Raw genomic sequence first — 22,098 nt, forward strand, 5'->3', positions numbered from 1 at the left:
TGTGACACACCATATGCTAAATACCATGTTTTATAACTCTATCAATTGCAAAAGATTAATAGATTTGTAAAGTTGGTATTTTACAATGTATTGGGTTAAAAACACAGACTTAGTCTATGTTGTTTCACATTCATTTTTCAAGTAGGACACTATGTGTTATAAATTAAAAAATCCAAAATAAATAGCCAATCCTCATCCATATGGCTGCTTTAAGCTTAGAGGACCAATAGAATAATCGCTGTCACTAATTGTACTTGGAGTAAATCATTAAAAACAAAATAAGCCTTGCCTTTTTCCCCTTTAAGGCACTCAGGATCTGAGAGTTTCATTTCTTCGTTCAGTGTATTAGGCTACTGACCAATTGTACGATATGTAAATCAAGATACTGAGATTTGGTTATTTTAACTACATATGAAAAACTGCCTAAATCATTTCCATCACCGTCATCAAGCATGTCTAATTTCGAACTCTTACTAATACAATGCACAATCTTAGGACTGCTAATATCCCATGTTATAATGAGATTATCATTAAATTTGAATGTCAAAACTAGTCTTGAGAGACACTGTGATTACTGAGTGTCAATGAACACTGTATTGTGTACATTTCATGATATCAGACACACTGTGATTACTGAGGTCTAATCTTGTCAGTGGATCCATTACATAGTATTATTCTTTTCTATATCTCTACCAGATTAAACTGTTTTTCACATCTGAATTTTAATCCTAGTTCGGCCTCAAAACCCAGCTTTGTTGTCCTGTAGGAGTATGTTAAATGTCTGTTATTTCTCCGTAATAACTGTTGTCTGTAATATTTCACTTTTCTAGATGACTCTGAGCTTAGTCCATGTTCTAGTATGGATATTGATGACCCTCATCCTGGTGATCAAGCAGCATCTATTGACCAAAGCCAGAACCAGACATTGTCTGCCTCGTCTCAAATGAAAGAAACCTTACAGAGAATGCTGCAGCAAAATCAAGAGAAACAAGAACACCAACTACAACTACAACAACAACAACAACAACAACAACAACAACAACAATGTGAGGACAAGGATGATGACAATAATAACGGTTGCGACTCAAAGGACCAGAACCAAGATGATGACAAGGGGGACAAAAAGGAGAAAATTCTTGACAAATTGTTAGATGGAGATCGCGGTGCCAGATTTGGTAGTGGTTTAGACCCACTAGAACAGTTAAAGTTAATGCAGGGAACACCTGAGGGTGAACTTCCCTATCCACCCAATGATGGTGGTAAAAAGATGATTGACCACAACAGGACACTGATTCCTACTCAGACTAGACGACCGTCTAAGAATGTCCTGCTACAGAAGTTATTGATGGAAGACGACCCTGTAGTTCCGGAGAGTTCAGCATTTAATAGACTTAGAAGACTGGAGTCATTGCAAAGCATGAGAGAAAGTGATAACAGTGTCAGCAGCACCAGTGTTACTTCATCACCGAACACTACTGCAGGCACACAGCAACAAGTTCAGTCAATATTCACCCAAATTCAGCAGCAGCAGCAGCAACAACAGCAACAACAGCAACAGGCATCAGTAGTAGTACCATCACCACAGCAACAACAACAAGTTCAGATTCCATTACTGCAAGAACAGCTGCTCCAACAACAACAACAACAACAACAACAACAACAACAACAACAACAACAGCAGCAGCAACAACAACAGCAGCAGCAACCACAACAACAACAACCACCTCAACAGCAGCTCCCACAAGGACTACCCACCCTTGACAATGTTAATCTTGACAATCTGAGTGAGGAGGAAACAAACACCCTTATTCAACAGTTATTTCAGGTGGCGTACAACTTGCCAGAGGAAATGCTAACAGGTAATGAGAACAGCCAAGACGTTGTTCAGGATATATTACAAGGTATGGATAACAATCAACTCACTTTAATGGACACCTCACAGCACACTCAAAGCGGTGACGGAGCTGGTAACAAGGGGGGAACCCCTGAAAATCCTCTATTACAGCAGTTACTGCTGCAGGGCAACCAAGCTGAAAAGCCTAACCAGGTACAAATGCCACCTGATAGCACTGTACAGAGTCCACCATTTGTATCAGGTACACCAAGTACAACTCCAAGATTTAATGCTGCGATGCGACAAGCAGGAAACATTCAACAAATGACACATCTCAGACGACTCAACAATACCTCCTTTGGAAGTATGCAGCAACCTTCACAGATTCCTGGTAGTTCAGGTTTGGCAAGGCTTGGAGGATTGCAGCGAAGGACAAACATTACTTCTGTTCCATCCATAACCAACCAAGTAATGGGTATGGCTGCAATCTCAAATGCCTCACAGTATAGCCTCCCATTGCAACAACTGCAGCAGTCAACATTACAACTGCAGCAACTGCAGCAGCAACAACAGCAGCAGCAACAACAACAACAACAGCAGCAGCAACAACAACAACAACAGCAGCAGCAGCAAAGGCAACAACAACAACAGCAACCTCCTCCTCCTCCTCAAAGGCAACAGTTGCAGCAAAGTGTATTTGTTGGAAGTGCCACTGGTCCATCAATTGGCCAATCGCAGGTAAGCAAGAATTACAACTTAAAAGTAACAATCAATTTCTAACCTTGAGTGTAAAGCTTTGTCTGACTTTGTTTGTTGAAGACCCATGATTTAATCCTAGGTTCTCGCAGTAGAAAATTATTTATCAGTCAATCCATAATGATTAGATAGGAAGAGTGACATACTAAACAGATTGAGATGTCAACATCACAACTATAGCCCTGTCCAGAACTCAACTGAATAGTTCAGAATTAGTTTCTGTCCCCTTGAGAGAACTGAACTGATAAACCGATTTCAAACTTATTTCCTTGAATTGGTTCAAAACCACACCCCTGAGGTGGTTTAAAACCAATTCAGGTAAATTGATTTGAAACCACTTTACTATAATGTGAGGTCAGGAAAACCGATATTGATTCAATTTTGAACTGATTTCACTACTACTTTATTTACCAGATTGATTGCATTAATAGCCACCACCACCAATCACTGTGCTCAAAATAAAACGCATTGGAAGAGTAAACTTTGATAGCTCATATGAACACTACAAATGATTGTGATACAGTGTAGAAATCACATAATGTATATAGTTTTATGATGATAGTATGTGATATAGAAGCCTTGAAATTTGTCTTCATTGCCTGATTTTCTTTAATCTGACAGGGTCCTACTAACCTGCCAAATATGAACACTGAAACACAGCAGCCTAACAGAGAACCACCATCTAATATCGTAGATGATTCTGCTACTGCACTGACTGATGACGCTATACTTCAACAATTGGAACAAGTACTCAACAACAGTAATTTATCTCTGAATGAAATTGACAATGCGTTGGGTATAGAACAGCTTCTAAGTACACCACACTCAGACGAACAGTTGGCATGTGATTTGCTGAATGCATCCCTGTCAGCAGACGTACCGACATCTGCCACTCCTGCCGCAGTGGCTCAGAGTTTATCAGCTTCAGCCGTAACTACTATGAACAGCTCTCTCTCATCTGCCGTGAAAAGCGGAAATACTAATAGTATGTCACAGTCACAGTCTATGGTTAACACCTTGACAAATACAATGGTTAGCTCTGCTTCAAGTCCAGTTACTGTATCTGTGCCAACATCCTTGCCAAATTCCATATCAGGTACTTTATCAAACACCCGTGGTAACTACACTCTGAGTAACAGTGTAAACACTCCAGCTGGTAATACTGTCAGTAATCCTGACCTGGCAAGTGCCAATAGCATGGCACGTTCTTTCATGGATTCAACACTTGCCCAGGCACGCCAACAGCAGCAGCAACAGCAGCAGCAGCAGCAACAACAGCAGCCACAACAACAACAGCAACAACAACAAAGCATGTTTCCAATGCAGCAAGATATGACAAGTATACTAGGCCAACGTTTAGCTGGAGGAGCAGGTGCCAAAGGATTTGGTATGAATGCTGGTCCTCGCTTTCCTTTGGGAACACAGATGTCCCCCTCACTTCAACAACAACAGATGCAGGCACGACTGCAACAGCAGCAGCAGTTACAAAAACAATTAGTACGTCAACAGAGGTCCCAACTCCGTCAGACTTTGCTATTGCGACAGCAACAGCAGGTTCAGAGACAACAACAACAACAGTTTCAACAACAGCAGCAGCAGCAGCAACAACAACAACAACAACAACAGCAGCAGCAACAACAACAACAACAGCTCCAAGAGATGCAGCAACAGAAACAAATACAACAGATGCTACAACAACAAATGCTTCAACATCAACAACAACAACAACAGCAAGCACCAAATAGCCAAATGCTGCAGAAGGATCTCATGATGCTGCAACAACAACAGCAACACCAGAGCTTCACTGGATCACAAGTTAAAGCACCGGTATATTTTTATAATTTTCATATATATAAATAGATCTATATAAATAGATCTACTTTTATCATGATAGTAGTGAAGTACCAGTACATGGGACATATTACAGTGGCAAATAAGGTTTTGGTGTACTAAGATAGACACAAACTAAAAGTATTGTTGTGCCATGTTGATGTAAGCTATTGAAAAACCATTCGTCTACCCAGTAATTATACTCATACATGTAGTAGGGTAACCTTTCTGATAACTTCCATAACCTTGCAGTGTTCAATTCAGGGCTTCCAGTGTTTACACACTATTTGGATTACTATGTGAATATATATGTATCTGCACAACAGATGTGCTGCTATCACCAACTTGTGTAACTTACCACATCAATAGCAATAGTTTTAGTTTCATGCTCACCTTAGTAAGTCAAAACACACCTAGATTGCTGCTGTAATGACAACTTGTAATGTTCTGGAGCGTAGACACATACATTTCAAGTACACCGAATGCAAGTAATTTCATTCTTCACTGCATCTGTAATTTAGAGTGACACTTTCATGCAGTACATTTTTAGGTTCAGTGTCACAAGCTAAGGTTATGTGAAGAATTTCAAAAGGTTAAGTCCAGTCAGAAAACTGTTAAAGTGACACCTGTTGTCTCTATTGGCAATGTTTATGATTTTAAAAAGTGTAGTTGCATGTGTTTAATGTCATAGGAACTGTTCCGAGGCCTTGCTATTGGCCCCTAAATCAGTAAATGTCAAAGATTTTCTCAAAATCTGTATGCATCCTAGATGTACAGATGATAACAATACAAAGCAAAGAACTTAACAGGTCTAATACAATTAGCTAGGGCAAAATAAAAAAAATTACCAATCCTAGTTTAAGCTGCTAACCCTAAATGTTTTTTAACATTTACAAAAAAAAATAATTTGTGTTCTTGACCTTCCCTTTTCGTCTACTTTCTTTCCACAGTGCTGTCTGTACATATTTCATTAAACTATCACAAAAGGGGTATTCTGACATTTCATTTGGTTTTGGGGCGAAGCAAAAATTTTCAAAAATAAAAACAATTAAAAAGATAAAATAAAATAAAGTCCCGACCTACCTACCCTATGCTCTGAGGTCATGTTATCGGAAGCCATTGATTTTATTTCGCCTGTTGTAAAGTCGTCACTGTTTATGTCTTCACAAACAAAGAAACAACAGTCATGTCAATGAAAATTGTTGATTGTATCAAGCACCTGTTGAGTTTAGTTTGTCTTTGATGTATTTCTATATGCAAGCACAGACTAGTCTTCTTACTTGTCTGTGATACAAGGCAAGTATTAAGAACTCTGTATTGATAGCATATCGGCGTAGGGTTTACATACTTTTACAATTTCTTAGGAATAAATGCACCAACATCAGTATGCCCTCTATGCCAATTTGATGCATCACTGATGCACACAATTTCTAGTGATTTGGTGTTCCCTTATCTCTTACTATGTGGTGACTCACAAGAAGTGCCAGTTGTCATCATACTGACCCACAACAAGAAAATTTGGCTATCATTAGAGGGCACACTGACCAACATCATATTATGCGTCAAGTGAATATTTCCAACCATTTCCTTTTCATCTTTGTCAATATCAGGTGAATACTCAACTGATGAGTTTACTAGAGCAGTCCTATCCAACCGACAGTATTGCTGATATGCTTGCCCAAACGTCTAGTATTACAGCACCCAATGTAGCTATACAGGTATGTATGCAGACCTATCAAATTAAACTGACCATATGGATGAGGATTGGCTATTCATTTTGGATTTTTAATTTATAAAACAATTTTATCATGGCTTTCTATTTGAAAAAAAAAATCAATATGAAACAAGATTGACCCAAGTCTGTGTTTGTAACTCAATACATTGCAAAAAGCTAAAGAAGTGTGTTAAAATGTTTGTTATTGTACATACAATAACAAACAATCTTTTACACATTTAGTAATCTTTTGCAAGTTATTGAGTTGCAAACAAAGACTTGCTATATGTTGTTTCACATTGATTTTTCAAGTAGGAAGCCATGATAAAATTGTTTTATTAATTAAATAACCAAAATAAATAGCCATTCCTCATCCATATGACCACTTTACAACTGAAAGTTGCAATCAGTTAAAACAGTTTTCAAGATTTTTGAACTATGACATTTTCACGTGAAGTTAAAAAAAAGGTCAAGGTGGTGGTGAGGTATTGTAACAAAATCAAACAAGATTATGGGAATACACTGTAGCAAATTTAAACAAAGGGTCAAAGTGGTGGGGATACATTGTAGCAAATTTACGCAAAGGGTCGGTAGGGATACATTGTAGCAAATCTAAGCAAATGGTCTGGGGTGGTTGGGATACATTGTAGCAAATCTAAACAATGGTCAGTGTGGTTGGGATACATTGTAGCAAATTTAAATGAAGGGTCAGGGTGGTTGGGATACATTGTAGCAAATTTAAACAAAGGATCAGGGTGGTTGGGATACATTGTAGCAAATCTAAACAAATGGTCAGGGTGGTTGGAATACATTGTAGCAAATTTAAACAGGATCAGGGTGGTTGGGATACATTGTAGCAAATCTAAACAAATGGTCAGGGTGGTTGGAATACATTGTAGCAAATTTAAACAAATGGTCAGTGTGGTTGGGATACATTGTAGCAAATTTAAACGAAGGGTCAGGGTGGTTGGGATACATTGTAGCAAATTTAAACAAAGGATCAGGGTGGTTGGGATACATTGTAGCAAATCTAAACAAATGGTCAGGGTGGTTGGAATACATTGTAGCAAATTTAAACAAAGGGTCAGTGTGGTTGGAATACATTGTAGCAAATCTAAACAAATGGTCAGGGTGGTTGGAATACATTGTAGCAAGTTTAAACAAATGGTCAGGGTGTTTGGGATACATTGTAGCAAATTTAAACAAATGGTCAGGGTGGTTGGGATACATTGTAGCAAATCTAAACAAATGGTCAGGGTGGTTGGAATACATTGTAGCAAATTTAAACAAATGGTCAGGGTGGTTGGGATACATTGTAGCAAATCTAAACAAATGGTCAGGGTGGTTGGAATACATTGTAGCAAATCTAAACAAATGGTCAGGGTGGTTGGAATACATTGTAGCAAATCTAAACAAATGGTCAGGGTGGTTGGAATACATTGTAGCAAATTTAAACAAAGGGTCAGTGTGGTTGGAATACATTGTAGCAAATCTAAACAAATGGTCAGGGTGGTTGGAATACATTGTAGCAAATTTAAACAAAGGGTCAGGGTGGTTGGGATACATTGTAGCAAATTTAAACAAAGGGTCAGGGTGGTTGGGATACATTGTAGCAAATCAAATAAAGTCAAGGTGTGATGGTGATTCATTGTAACAAATCAAAAAAATTGCCAAGATGGTGATATACAGTTTAGCAAATAAAGTAAAGGGCTGCGGTGGTGGTGGGGATACATTTTGGCAAATCAAAGTAAGGGTTGCTAACTTAAAGGTGATGGTGATACATTTTGGCTAAACAATCATTTCATCAACATGAGAACTCAGATGGCATGATTTTCAATGGTTTCTCCACAGAAGTCACCGTCACCATTCAGTACACAAATGTCTCCAAGGGCAGGACGACCTTTGACACCGGGTGGCATGATGGGTCCACGTGGATCGCAAACAAGCCCTCGGTCTATGACTGGTGCCAACAGAAGTAGTAGTGGACTAGACTTCAGGATGTCACCTACGTTTGGTCAACGACCACCTCAACACACGCCACCAACATCTCAATATTCCCAAACCCAAAACATATTTCAATTTCCTGACCCCAATACCACAATGCCGCCAAACAATACCGTCACTAGCTCTATGCGACAGGGTAACTTTTTAATTCAGAACAACAACAACTCTGGAAACAATCAAATGATGTCACAAAATACCATGAGACCTTTCACTCAGTCGCCGTCGCCATCTATAATGTCGCCCACTATGTCTACTAATCGTCAAACGATATCATGGGGACGTCAGCTGAGTGAGCCCACCCCAACTAGTAGTCAGGGTCAGAATTCTCTACTGATGGCACAACTGAATGCTAAAAGTAGTCTGGTGACTGATAGTGGACAGGATCTGTTTTCAAGCAGTAGTAGTCAACTTCAAAGTAGGAGTGGTGATTTACAACAGCAACTACTAGGACAGAAGAGACCCAACAGTAGAGACACAATAGTTCATACACCACAGGTAAGCTAGACTCAGTCTTAGTCTGTCAGCGCAGCTTCATAGCCTAGATGTTACCCGTGGTGTTGAATCATCTCTTCACCCTGTCCAGCTCAATGAGAACTCATGAACCAATAGTTGTGCATGTAAATGAGTAAACCTCCAACTGTTACAATGATGTAAACAATGTATAAGTAACATTCTGAGGTGACAAATGTACCATATATGGACATTATGTAAATGAGTAAACCAGAAACTGTTAGAACAATGTAAACAATGTATAAGTAGCATTCTGAGGTGAAAAATATACCATATTTAGACATAACTACCCCCAATAAACACTAACTTATCATTGGGTAGAATTCTGTGATTGATTAACAAAGACATGATGTTAATGACTGTCTGGGTGGGTTCGGTTGAATTTGAAATTACATATCAGGACCTCATTGACCTAGATGTAGAGAGAGGTGTTGAGACTCAGTGCCATGAATAGCACTAGTCTACTAGCTTGACTGAACTGTCATCATTTCACATTAATTTGGACCAAGTACATGTAGCTATATGAGTTCAGAATGAACACTAAGGTAGTTCAGTAGTGTTATAGGCATCAAAAACGTCTGTGTGTATGTGCGCAAAGATGACAACAGGGCTGGACAGGCGAATGGATACACATTTGGGAAACGAACACATATGCCTAGCAACTAGCCCATGCCCATAGCAACAGTGAAATGGTGATATATATTCCAAAAATAACAGCATCGATGGTTAGGCAAGTGGATAATAAACATTTTTTTAAAACAATTACACAAACTATACAGTTGTGCTACAGTGCCATTGGTGCTATTTTTATGATGTATGATTACATCATAAGACTAACTTATTTTATTGTGAAAGAGAGGAGGACAAATAACAAGGACACTGTCTGAAGACTTACTAGCTATAAAGCTAATTGACCCAAGTTAAGTGTCAAATAATGACAATTGAGCATAGCCAGTAGACAGATAGTGAATCTACAGTTGAGTCTAAGAAAACAGAATGAAGGCTATGGCTTTAATATTTGTGACATTTTTTTCGATGTTGGAGTCAAGAAAAATTGATGTTTCAATAACCTGGAAATAATGGGTACTGAAGATCATCCACTTATGTATTAAAATGCTCTATATTGCATATACCTTGTCACTCCTGCTGAAAAGATAATGTGCTACCATGCCAAACCATTGGTCACCATGTTAAATAAGGTGTTACCATGACAACCTGTTAGTCACGAATGTGTGTTTCCATGTATGAAAAGATAATGGTACCATAGCAAGCTGATAAATTGCACTCTCACAGTTTCCATTCTAAAGAGAGCATCATCAGCATAAAGTTTTCCACACCAAAACACAAACACATCTAACGCCATTGTGTACAGTGATTGACAATACATATTACTTTCATTTATCTATACTCTAGATGCTTGCAACAAAACAAGCTCCTCCACCACCTCCTCCTCTTCCTCCACCTCCTCCTGTGAGCTCATCAGCGATCGTCTCCTCTACGCCTGCAGTCAGCTCGCCTAGTACCATGCTGACTACCACTGCGACCAGCTCAGTAGTGACACCCAAGAAGGAACCGGACAAAAGCATGAAAGCACTGCCATGTACACAACAGAACAACACTGAAGCAGAGAATTACAGAGTCCGTGTGGATGTAGTAGACCAAGGTAATGTAAAGCCTCCTACCACCTACCACCAGTCATTCGTTGATGCCAGTAACTTATCACTGCAGTTTAATTTAGACGATAACGATGACAATGATGACAATCTAATGACAGGTAGGTGGCATTAAAGATGTATACCAGTCAGTCGTCAAAGGTCCCGTATGACTTGAGTCTGTCACTCTCACAATTCATGTGTATGTGTGTATGTTGTGTGATTTGTACACTACACACTACATACACTGCTTCACTTAAAGTTAAAACCAGCTTTATACAGGTAAGACTATAACCTTGCAACATAATCAAGCTAGCATGTTAACTTTTTGGTAAGCGGAAAGCCTGCAGTGTAACACCTAATGTGTGCTGGGAGGACTTTTGTGTATAATCTACTGGTCTTTTCTTTGTCCATATCTGTTTAGCTTAATTTCGTTTCTTCTTCCAACCATCCCTACTCACAAAACCAACCCACCTACCCCTACCTCCCACCTTGTAGTTTTTCGGGTATTCTCTGGTACAATGAAATGTAGCTATCTTTGCACGTAAGATAAAATACTCTGTAAGAATAAAGGTAAGCCATAAAGCTACATGCATAAACAGTAACTGTGTATGTACACACTGTGTAGCTATATATCCCAATCTCTTTATATAAGGGTTTATACATTGGGTTCCGTCCATGCACCTGTCCATTCGTTCATTCATTGGTGTGTGCGAGCATGCGTGTGAGCATGCATGCATGCATTCATCCATATATCTGGCATGCACAACTGATTTCAACCAAACCTTACACAAAGGTAACATACTATGTGAGACATATGCATGTAACTTTGTTTTGTGACTGAATCAAATATGGCCGAATGGCAGCCATGTTTGTTGGTACATTTCACAATATACATCATAACTTTTGGAGGTATAATGTGTGCTAATGACTCCATTCACGTGCATACACACATATTATCAAATATGAGCTTTCTTTTAAGACCCTGACCTCAAATAGTCAAATTTGCATTATTTTCCTAAGTTTTTTAATCAAACATTTCATAGGATATTATTTTAGTCATGACTTGGGTTACACTACCTTGACCTTTATTGCAAAATAGCAGCTACATTTGTGATTTTAAAAAAAGGACATTTTGATCATTAAAAAACGCACACATCGACACCATTCATATGTCTACCCTAACATTATCAATGATGAGCTTTCTAGTGAAACATTGAGCTTTGACCTTGACAAACATTTTCATGGTGAAATTACAAAAAAAATTCTTTCCTTGTTAACTCAAGAAGTCATTACACAAAGACTCCATTTAAATGTCTATAGTGCAAAGATAAAGCTTTTGTATTTATACTTTGACCTTTGACTTTGACCTCCATAATCAGGGTCAAATAGGAAATATGTCAATAAATTATGAATTTTTGTATCTAGAGACACCATTCAAATTTGCACAATAACTTTGCCATACAACACACCATTAGGGGGACTATGTCTTCAATGAAGGTTTGTTACATAATACATAATACTGGGCTATTAAAAGAACAATGAACTATAAAAGATAAACATGTTAAAAGATGAAGTGTAGTCTGTTGACATTCCTTGAAAATCCTCTGACAATGGACAGTGTCAGAAAACAATGTTACACCAGACAAAAATGACAACTTGTTACAGGCAGTCGAGTAGTTAATTTCCAGAACAAAAATGTTTGCACAGAAGTTGATAGATTACCAGTATTGGTAGCCCACAATCCAGTCATGTGGACATTTCTTGGCTCTTGCCTTCCCTTACTGTATCAGTCTTAATTAGCCTTAATGAACAGACAAAGAGTTTTCTGCTTTTCCCTGGCTTTGTTTTTTCATACACCCCTGTTTTGCATTTATATGTGTCCATGTTAATATATGCAAATTTTTGGTATGACCGACTGCACATGTACAAGTAGAACTACTATTATAGCAGCCATATTATTCAAAGATATAAATATTCTGGACTACTATGTCCACACAATGTAGTTTCTAAATGTATACAACTTGGTTTTAACATCATCGTAAACTGCAGCCTCTTTTACAGCACTGTCCGAGACACACCATCAAGAGGTTATTTTGCAATGTCGCGGAAGAAATAACAGCTCAGGTTTGCAAGAACAGATGTTTATAGCTGACAAAGTTGTATAGAATCTGAACATATCAACCTGTACATTGGTACTTTCTGTATTCTGACATTGTATGCCGTTCTTTTTCATTTCTACTTCTCAGTAGGTGAACCGCTACCTGGTAGTAAAGAAAACCCAGGAAAGCAACAGTATTCTAGTGATAATGAATCAAGTAATGATGATGACGATAATGGTGACGAAGCGATGGTACCTGGTCAGTTGTCAACGGTTGTTGAAAGTCAGACACGTCAGGAAGCACACAAACGATATCAAGACTTTTGTAGTGTGGCTGCCGTGCCACAGATGATGGAGCCGGCACTCAAAGCTACAAGTTTGTTTCGTAATCAGCTGTTAAGGAAACAGCAAGAAGGTCAATCTGGTGACGGTGATTTAGCTGCACTTCAGAATAACCCACCTTGTGTTGTGATGAGTAATTCAACCCAAGATGAGGTAAGTCAAATGTGATCATGATGTTGTTGGGGGGTGGGGGGTGTATGTGGGGGCAAGTCTGATGGAGTCATGGTGGTGTTTTAGATTGGGGGCTGGAGGTAAGTTTAAGTGGAATTGTGATGTTTTTAGATGGGGGGAGGATGCCTGAGATGTTAAGTCTAATGGAATTATGGTATTTTGTAGTCAGGGTAGTGGATCTTGTCAAATGTAATCAAGATGTTTGTAGGTTCGGAGGGGGGAATCTGGAGGTAAATCTAATGGAATTATGGTGGTTTACAGCAGGCAGGAGACAAAATGTGTGTTTTTTTTGTGCACGTTTGTATTTAAACATTGACTGCCTTGCTCCACCTCGAGTGAAATAGTCATTGTTGTTGGTGCTCCTGTTCACCAGCAGCTAAATCTGTTAATTTACTGGTCATGTTACAACCAGCCAGATTTAAGTTTATTGACAGCTAGGTCATGTATGAATAAAGTTAACACCCACACTGTCTGAGAAGTGTGTGTGATTCAATTGACCATACAACTCCACCTATAGTCTGTAAGGTATGCCATGACGAGGCGCCCTCACACATCGGTCAACCCCTCTCTGAGAGAGGAGGCCAGTGAGGGCGGAACGACATGACAGTCTACTCCACCTACTGTTTATAGTTATACTAGTATAGAAACAATGACTGGATTTGTATAAAACTGCATACCTAATGATTTACATTTGTCTACGCTATGTACATGTGTATTCATAAATTGCCACAGGGACAAGAATTCTCATGTTCCTCACATCAATATACAGCACATAAATTGCCACAGCGCCAAGAATTTGCATGTACCCTCATATCAATATACAGCACTGCATTGAGTCATTTAAAAGAATGTACATAGCGTTTCAAAACTTAAGGTTAGCTCATAATCTCCAGGTTCCTTTAAGGAATGTCCTGCACTCCCCTGGGTTTGGATAGCTATCAAGATCTTTCCATTATGTTGGAAAAGATGGGTGGTTGTCAAGGAAATATGGGAATAACTGATTTTACCACCACAGTCAAATGAGAAATTGTGTCACATGACTCACTAAGTAAGCTAGGAGAAAAAAAAATATATACCCTTCAGTAAATAAAGTATGATCTGTGTGCCTCGAATAAGCCAAGCAAGTGAAACTATTCCCCTAGAAGTCCAAGTATCCTCTGTATTAAAACACTCTCTGTCTTCTTTTTTTCAGGCACCCCCTCCTAATGATAAGAAGCAACAAAAGAAGACAACCCAGAGTCTACTTCAAAAGTTGTTACTTGAATAGAAACTGACAATACAGAGTAGGGACTACAAGTTACAGTAGAAACTGAATCAGGGCAATACGGGTAAAATTGGATGATCATTTTTTTGTGTTTTGTTATTCAGAATTGTATACCTTTGTACTTTTGCATCCCCTTATCCCTGCAAAAGCTGGACGTGCATATCACTCAGTTGTCAATATTGGGGAATTACAGGTCCTCAAATGCAGGGAAGATGGGACGGAAAAGGAGAAAAAGACAGGGTGTGTTGATTCATTAACTGTTTGTGATCATTTATACACAAAACACTTGAAACCTTTGACAGCCAAAATATGTATAGTTGAAAAAAACATAATGAACTGAAATTATCACAGGTTTTGTACAGAATGTGTTTATAGCATAAACTCTTGTAATATCGATAATGTAGTCATTTTGTTAGAGTATTTTTTTGTCAATACTGAATGATTCTTGAAACGTTTTTTTCTCTCAAGAACACAAATTTTCAACATGAAGTAAATTTTGACTAGGGTTTAGCATAGCTACTCCAAGTAGCAACGAGACATGGGAGTTTGAGTTTGTTGGGATTTTTTTTGTACAGATTGCGTCATTTGTTCTATAGTTGTACTGATTTTGAAAGGGGGTGCATATTTTGATGCGTGTTTTGTTGGCAAACAACAGACACTTACTAAGGTTCAACACATGGTCAAGTGTAGCCGGGATGCTTGTTAAACTATTTCCCCTCCCTAGAAAGAAAAAAAGAAAATAATGAAAAAAAAGTATAGGAAAAGTATGTGGAAAATGAAGAAGTCAGCTCTCTAAATTTGTGAAAGGACTTATTACTGATGAGTTTTATCAGTAAAAAAAAATATGATGAAACTAATATATATTATTTTGAGATTCTCCTAAGCAATTCTAAATTGTAAAGGTCATAATATTACTTTAGACTGGAAAAAAAAGACATTTTCTTTATGTTTTGTCTGCTGCAAATGTTATTTTGTTGATCTTTTCTGACTTGTAGCTGATTGTATCATATAAGGCTTTGTCATCGTATCATTTTTTATGTAAGTTGGTCTGTGTCTGTGTGTGTGTCTGTGTATGTGTGTGTGTGTCAAGCTTACAAATTGTTATTTCACAAGAGACAACTAAATATTGGTTTCAAAGGTCAATTTTGGCATGTTGTGTAACTGTGGATGTGTGTTGTAGTGTATCTGTCAAGTGAATTTGTACTGGTGTGTGAGGCCCAAAGGTTGGATAGCTGTCATCAATATTCTGTGTACACTGTGGTTTGGGATAGCTGTCATCAATATTCTGTGTACACTGGTTTGGGATAGCTGTCATCAATATTCTGTGTACACTGTGGTTTGGGATGAAATTCTGTTGATTTTGATAGCTAGAGGTGGATCTGCAACATTTGAGTTTATCAGCTACAGAGAAGAGCCTTATACAGTAGTTAACCTCAATGGCTGTCCACACTTTCTGTGCCCATGTAAATGATTCAAACAATACACCATATTCCAGTTGTCCACCAATCAGACATTTTTGAAAGATATGTGCCACAAGAGGGCACTATTCATGAGAAGAACTGAAGGTTAAAACACATGGTAGTACATGAAGGAGTCAACAAAATGCAGCTAAAAGAACTCCTTGAGTTCCTTAAGAGTATGTCATCTGAAACAAAGCTAGCAGGGTGTTTTTGACTTGCGTAAAATACCACCATGTTGTTATGAAATACTGGGAAATGATTTATTTTTCAAGGGAGGTCACAACTATCATGGCTCTCACTTCTGGTCCAAAAGCTGCTCCTGAGCAGTGCCCCCTAGTGGTCATTTTATACAATCTTTTGTCTTTCTGATGATTGGAATATGGCATATTGCCTTTACTTTTACTGAGTAACAACAAAGACAGTGGTTAAGAAATGAAAATGTCAGTATTGAGATTATATAACTGGTTGTGTATACCATGTTTGATTTGTTGTAATCACAGACTTGTAATTTCAGTTATACAGACCTCTTCCATTTCGTTGCTGAGCCAGGGGTAGTAAAATAATGTGAAGTACTTTGAGCACCACTTTGAAAACCACTCCATATATACAGTGTGTGTAATTGGCATCGTCACCATTATTGTATTATGCCAACTTTCACTCAAAAAAGATTAGGTTTCTCGCAGTTATAATTACATGCGTATGTGTGAAAGAGGCAAATGTTTAAAGCAAAGAAGTTGCCCAAGAAGAAGTTGTAGTTTATTTAGCTGTAAATATGGTAATAGGTAATGTGACGATCAATCTTTTTTAGACACAACAAAAGCATAGCGTATGAAGTATTTCTGACAATAAAACCCACAAAAATCCTCTTTTTCCAAAAAATGAAAGATGCATTAAGAAAGATTCCTGATTAGTGTTTCATTTGAGATTTACTCTTTAAAGTTGAACACAACTCCAGAAAATAAAAGGATTTTCTGAAACTAAGGATCGTGGAGGTGTTCATTTTATGATTTCACATCACCTGCAATTATATCCGATTTCGGAGAAACATAAAAGTTAATCTTGTGCCTTTATAGGGTATCTTTGCTGTGGGCCACACTGCATCACGGGAGTCAGCAGAAATTATTGTTCATGGATAAACACTGAATATTCATGACTTACTGCTCATTCCCATCAGTGTAAAATATCTCTCATGAAGCCATAGTTTATGAAATGTCTCTATTTCCTGGAGTGTTGTTCCCCTTTAACCTGAAGGCATTGTTGGCAGATGGGCTTGAAGAAAGAGATGTTTTTATTCGTCAATTCTGAAAAAAGCACCTGAATCAGCTGGTTAACCAGCCAATCAGCAGCTGTCATTTAGTCCCAGGACATTTCTACCAGCAGACTCAATCTGTCTGTCTCTCTGTTTGTATGCTTGTGATAATATATGCTGCAACTCTTGATAATGTAATGTTCCAGTGATAAACTGTCTTCCTAAATAAGTGTATGTGATGTTCTTCTCGCCATGATTCAGCTGAAGCCCTGTGAAAACCATTCTCAAAAGCCAGCGCATATTTTTCTGCTGATGTGAACGATGCCATAATGAGACATATTGTTTTACAAAATGATGGTAAAAACATGCATCTTGACCAGTGTTGTACACTGGAGAACAATGTCTTGTTTTCTTCTCGTCTTTTTTTGTACGTGCTTATTTCTTATTTCAGTTATAGTCTTGTAGTTTTGTATATAGTAGCCATTTGGAAGGTATGGCGGTGTGTGTGTGTGTGTGGCTTTCTTGGGTAGCCGTCACACACTTTTACTGTCAGTTTCTTATAAAATTGCTCCACTAGTTGGTCGTTTTTTGGCATAATTATATAATGCACATGATGTACAGTATTCATTAATACAGGTTGCACCTTCCATTCCTTAATACCCAAAAAAAATGGATATTAGATATACAAAAACATATCCATGGAAATTGAAAGCAGTTATGAGTATATACTTGTTGATGTATTAAGTATCTGTGTCACTGTATTAAATCTACAGTGATGTGGTTATGAAAAGAGACTGTCAATGACATGCTTATACTTCAGTCTGCATGTATTGAACCAATTGCAGTAGTTGTACAAGTGAAAATACACTTGTTACACGTTTTGAAATCACTTTAATATGAAGAGCTTGTGGAGATCTCAGTACATGATATCTCATTCGCTATAACCATGCCACATGAATAGAAGTGATCACACTACAGCCAATAAAAGCTTTTGTTAGTGAAATCACCCAAATATTGTAGAGCATGTGAAGATTTCAGTACATGATATCTGATTCGCTATACCATGCTGCCTGAATAGAAATGACCATACTACAGCCAATCAAGGCTATTGTTGTCAAGCAAATTAGGATGAATCTTGTGAGAACCCCATTGCTATACAGACCATGATATTGGGTGTTTGTTTTTCAAATGACATTTGGTTAAATGTGTGATCCAAATCATTGTTGTCAGAGATGTATAAGAACAGAGTGTAAGACAAATGGAAATTTCTACAAGGAAATAAACCTGACCAAGACAAGCTATTATCTTTAAATTCAAATTTAATCTGATATTTTGTGTTCTTTTTGTGTATTTAGTCAGTCCTATGTTTGTTTGTTTTTATGATATTCCCCTGGTCTCAAACATTCTTCCTGGGAAATATACCCCTCTTGATATCTTTTGTAACAAAATTTGATCAAATATGTGTGTCATTTTAAATAAAATGTATACGATTATGAACCAACAGTATTCTTGCAGTGAACCAGAATCAGTCTGTACGTGTGACCTTTCACCTTTTATTGTGACCTTTGACCTCATGTGAAATATTTTACTTAATTAGTATAATAGTTTCAGTGCAAAATAACTAGAAATGTCAATTTTGTCCTATTATACCTGTCATTGTCAAAGATTTAGACAGAATGTGTATAAATACATCAAATGTTCTAATTTGTGCTGCTTTTTCTAACATATTGATTCTTTGTAGTCATAAAATGATCAAATTTCAAGCTTTTAATATACAACATGATTTTCTTAGTTCAAAAATATATAGCTTAATTTCACATACACATGGATGTAAAAATGGTTTCAAGTGATATATGTCTGTGTCTTTGCATACAGTCTGCTTTACATAATGTAATTTTTCAAGCAAGTTAAGAACATACGGCTGAAATTTTCACAATTTTTTCTTCAAAAAAGTTCATGCATAACCTAAGATACTACTCAAGTAAATTTTGAGTAATGTCCATTAAATAGAGTGACATGACAATCATGGAGCCATCCAAGTGATAAAATTTGGGGTTATAAATTGAAAACTTGCTCAAAATAGTGTATTCACAGTGTGCTCCAAAAACGCTGCAAATAGTGTTATTGATTTTTCTGATGGAGCATCACGTAGTCAGGGATAGAAGAATACCAAAGTTTGGTGCATCAAAAGAAATTGCTGTGCCTCGGTGGTAGTCAAATTGGTGCAGAGATCACGCTGGTAGTTGTGCCACATACGTCAACCCAGCCAACCAACAAAAGCAAACTGAAAAGGTAACAAGCCTTATTGCCCTACACAGATATGCTCCATCTGGAAATGATGTGAGCAGGATCGAGATCTATTTAGTATTCACTAATTGATTTAGCTAATTATGAGAACAGGCATGACCTGATTACACATTTGTCCTGCCTGCTTTTATTTGCCCCATTCAGCTTGCCCTTTCATACCACAAAAGTGCTGAAAATCTGTTAAGAAAAATATTGCAGATTCTATTAATACTGAAATGTTAATTTGATGTATATGTTATAAGTTGCCTTTCCAAACAGAATTTACTGCATTTCAGTCAGTGCAGTGGATAGTTTTAGTTGAAATAATAGATAATTATATGAATTGATAGAATTATTACAATTCCTATTCCTGTTTTATAGCTATAATAACAAAAAATTAACCAGTAATGGGCTTAAAATTTTTCAAAATACTGACAAGAAGCAAGTGAAAAAAAATCAGGCTACTTTCACAAAAAATTTATGGGGGGGGGGATATTTTACGTTTTGACCCCATATTTTTTTCAAATATCTGCCTGTATTTCATTACACATCAACTGTTATACTATGTATTCATGGTTTCAAGTCAGCACCATCAAAGAACATCTCAAAAGCCAGCTACCAATAAACTTGTACAGATAAAAGCAGACCGAAATTAAAAACTTTAATAGTTTTAAAAGGACACTTTATACAAGCATATGATGATCAATTTTATAGTTGAAATGGAATTCCAATCTTGTTAATTTGTCAGATGTTTGTGATTCAACCAAGAATATTTCACAGCAGTGGGTCAATTTTACATTCTTTTCTTTGCAAATAATACTTGGTAAAAATGAACAATTAACAGGAAGCCTGTATATGGTTTCAGAGACTACACTGAATCCAATCAAATAGGATTTTGATTTTTGTGATGGGTGAAATAATGAATTCAAAACCTCCATTTGCATGAAATCCAAGCTAATGGCTTCGTAACGTCATGCACAAAGGCAGTATTGCAAATAGATTATTGCCTCGCTATAATTTCTGTGGTTTGTATACTTGCTATAAGAAATAGCAAGTTAGTTATTTTTGTGGGTGATGTAGAACATGTTATTCCAAGAAAAGCAATGTTCAACATGAAATGGACTGAATATAACAAGCTGTGTGATATACAAGATTGTTCGTGTGATGACGATACATATGGAATGATTTCTGAAAAAAAAAGTTTCTTGGAGAGTAGAAAGAATCTCGTTCAAAATAAATGTATGGGGAAAAAATAGGAATGTGTATTTTGATTTTTTGTGGCATAATTATTAGACTTTCTGTGTACATTCATGTTAGAAATATACTCTTCATTATTTTCCGTGAGAGAGAGAGCTCACTTGTGTATTTTACTTCTTTTTCAGTCTGTAATCTTTAAACAAGACAAAAAAAAACCTTGTTTTATGTACTCGATTCCGAATTCCGTGTATCAGGTTAAATCTTGTTGTAATACTGGTTGGGTTAAACATTGATCCAGTTTAAAAAAGTCTATTTTTACCCTTGAATGTATCAATGTATGTACATTCAGTGTTCAAATAAATTTGTGAACAGAGATATATAGCATTCTCGTCTTGATGGTATGAGTGTATTCATTGACAAGGAAAATATCTAAACCTTATCTTTGATATAGTGGATGATGTGAAGTGTGTCTGCATACTAAAAATTTGGTATAGTGGATTCTGTAAGGTGTTATTTTTACTTGACAATACCGACAGTATTTTCATGAATTTAGAAGACAAACATGCAGACCTTTGGCCTAAGTACCCTTGGCTATTACTTTAGCAGGAATAGTCACAAAACTATACCAACCAAGATAACTATATTGTGATATGACACAATAACAGACATCTTGTTGACTATTCCTGCTAAAGCAATAGCCACGGGTATTTAGGCCAGAGGTCTACGTGTTTGTCTTCTAAATCTATGAACATACTGTTGGTATTGATGTATAAGTTAGTCACCTGTATTTTGGACTGGGCACAGACATTTAATGCTGTACGTCATCACCATGCATGCTATGAGCATTTGGCGCAGCGTTCATTGAACATGGTGAGGAATTTGCCACAAGCTCAGACCAGTAGATTCATTTTGAATTCGTTTAGTGGTCTGAACCACAAGTAAAAAATTACCAAAAATGGTAGATGTTTGGCTCACGGCCACAAATAACAAAAATCTTCCTAAAGTTACCCCGCATACAAGAGGAATAGGTGTGAGGAAATTGTCACAAGTGAAATTTTATTCAGCTGATGATTCTTGTGATGTCAGGCTGTAGACAAGTGGATGTGTTTTCTACCTCATTATCATGCACTTCCTGATCACGTGAGATAGTGTTGTGGTGACGCAATCTTCTTCAGTGTGTTGCGAATTTTCGACGCGTGAACACGTAAGCGTGTTGGGCTCTGTAAGACTGATAATTCATCTTCGGAGCCGTCTCAGCATGGCGGAAGACAAAGACGAATTTGACCTACTTGAGTTGAGTGGTCCTAACCCTCTTCCCGAAAAAAGGACAAACTCGGGTAAACAGCACAAGGTTAAGACCTCGTCGTCTTCAAAATCTACGGACAAGAACTCAAACCCTAACCCGACTCCAAGTACAAGTTCAGGCAAACAGACACAGCGGGTAAGTCAGCGTTCAAGCGAAACCGTAGAAATGCCTATGCTCAAAGAAATGAGAACTCTAACTGACCTCATGACACAGTCAATGATGAGTATGCAAGAGACAATGGCAAACTCATTTGCTCAAATTAACGATACAATTACGAACGTAACATGTGGTCAATATGGGGGCTTTGAGGATAACCCTAATGGGTATACACCTCCTGATGAGCCAAGACGAAAACATTCCAAGACGTCTAATAGTAATGACACTGATACAGCAGTTGAACAACTGCTTGCCCCGGCAGATGT

At 37.5% G+C, this 22,098-nt stretch overlaps 1 protein-coding gene across 1 annotated transcript in view; it reads left to right on the plus strand.

Annotated features, from left to right (window-relative positions):
- LOC144444385 (uncharacterized) overlaps window positions 1–20,739 on the plus strand; it is a 45,204-nt gene extending 24,465 nt beyond the window's left edge. The window contains exons 11-18 of the mRNA XM_078133799.1: window positions 831–1,597; window positions 1,826–2,572; window positions 3,212–4,417; window positions 6,031–6,138; window positions 7,986–8,633; window positions 10,062–10,422; window positions 12,550–12,896; window positions 14,107–20,739. Of these exons, the coding sequence (XP_077989925.1) occupies window positions 831–1,597; window positions 1,826–2,572; window positions 3,212–4,417; window positions 6,031–6,138; window positions 7,986–8,633; window positions 10,062–10,422; window positions 12,550–12,896; window positions 14,107–14,181 (4,259 nt within the window). The 3' untranslated portion in view covers window positions 14,182–20,739. The remainder of the gene's footprint in view (window positions 1–830; window positions 1,598–1,825; window positions 2,573–3,211; window positions 4,418–6,030; window positions 6,139–7,985; window positions 8,634–10,061; window positions 10,423–12,549; window positions 12,897–14,106) is intronic.
- The last annotated feature ends 1,359 nt before the right edge of the window (window positions 20,740–22,098 follow it).

This window comes from Glandiceps talaboti, chromosome 13 (assembly GCF_964340395.1).
Source record: "Glandiceps talaboti chromosome 13, keGlaTala1.1, whole genome shotgun sequence".
Classification (NCBI taxonomy): domain Eukaryota; kingdom Metazoa; phylum Hemichordata; class Enteropneusta; family Spengelidae; genus Glandiceps; species Glandiceps talaboti.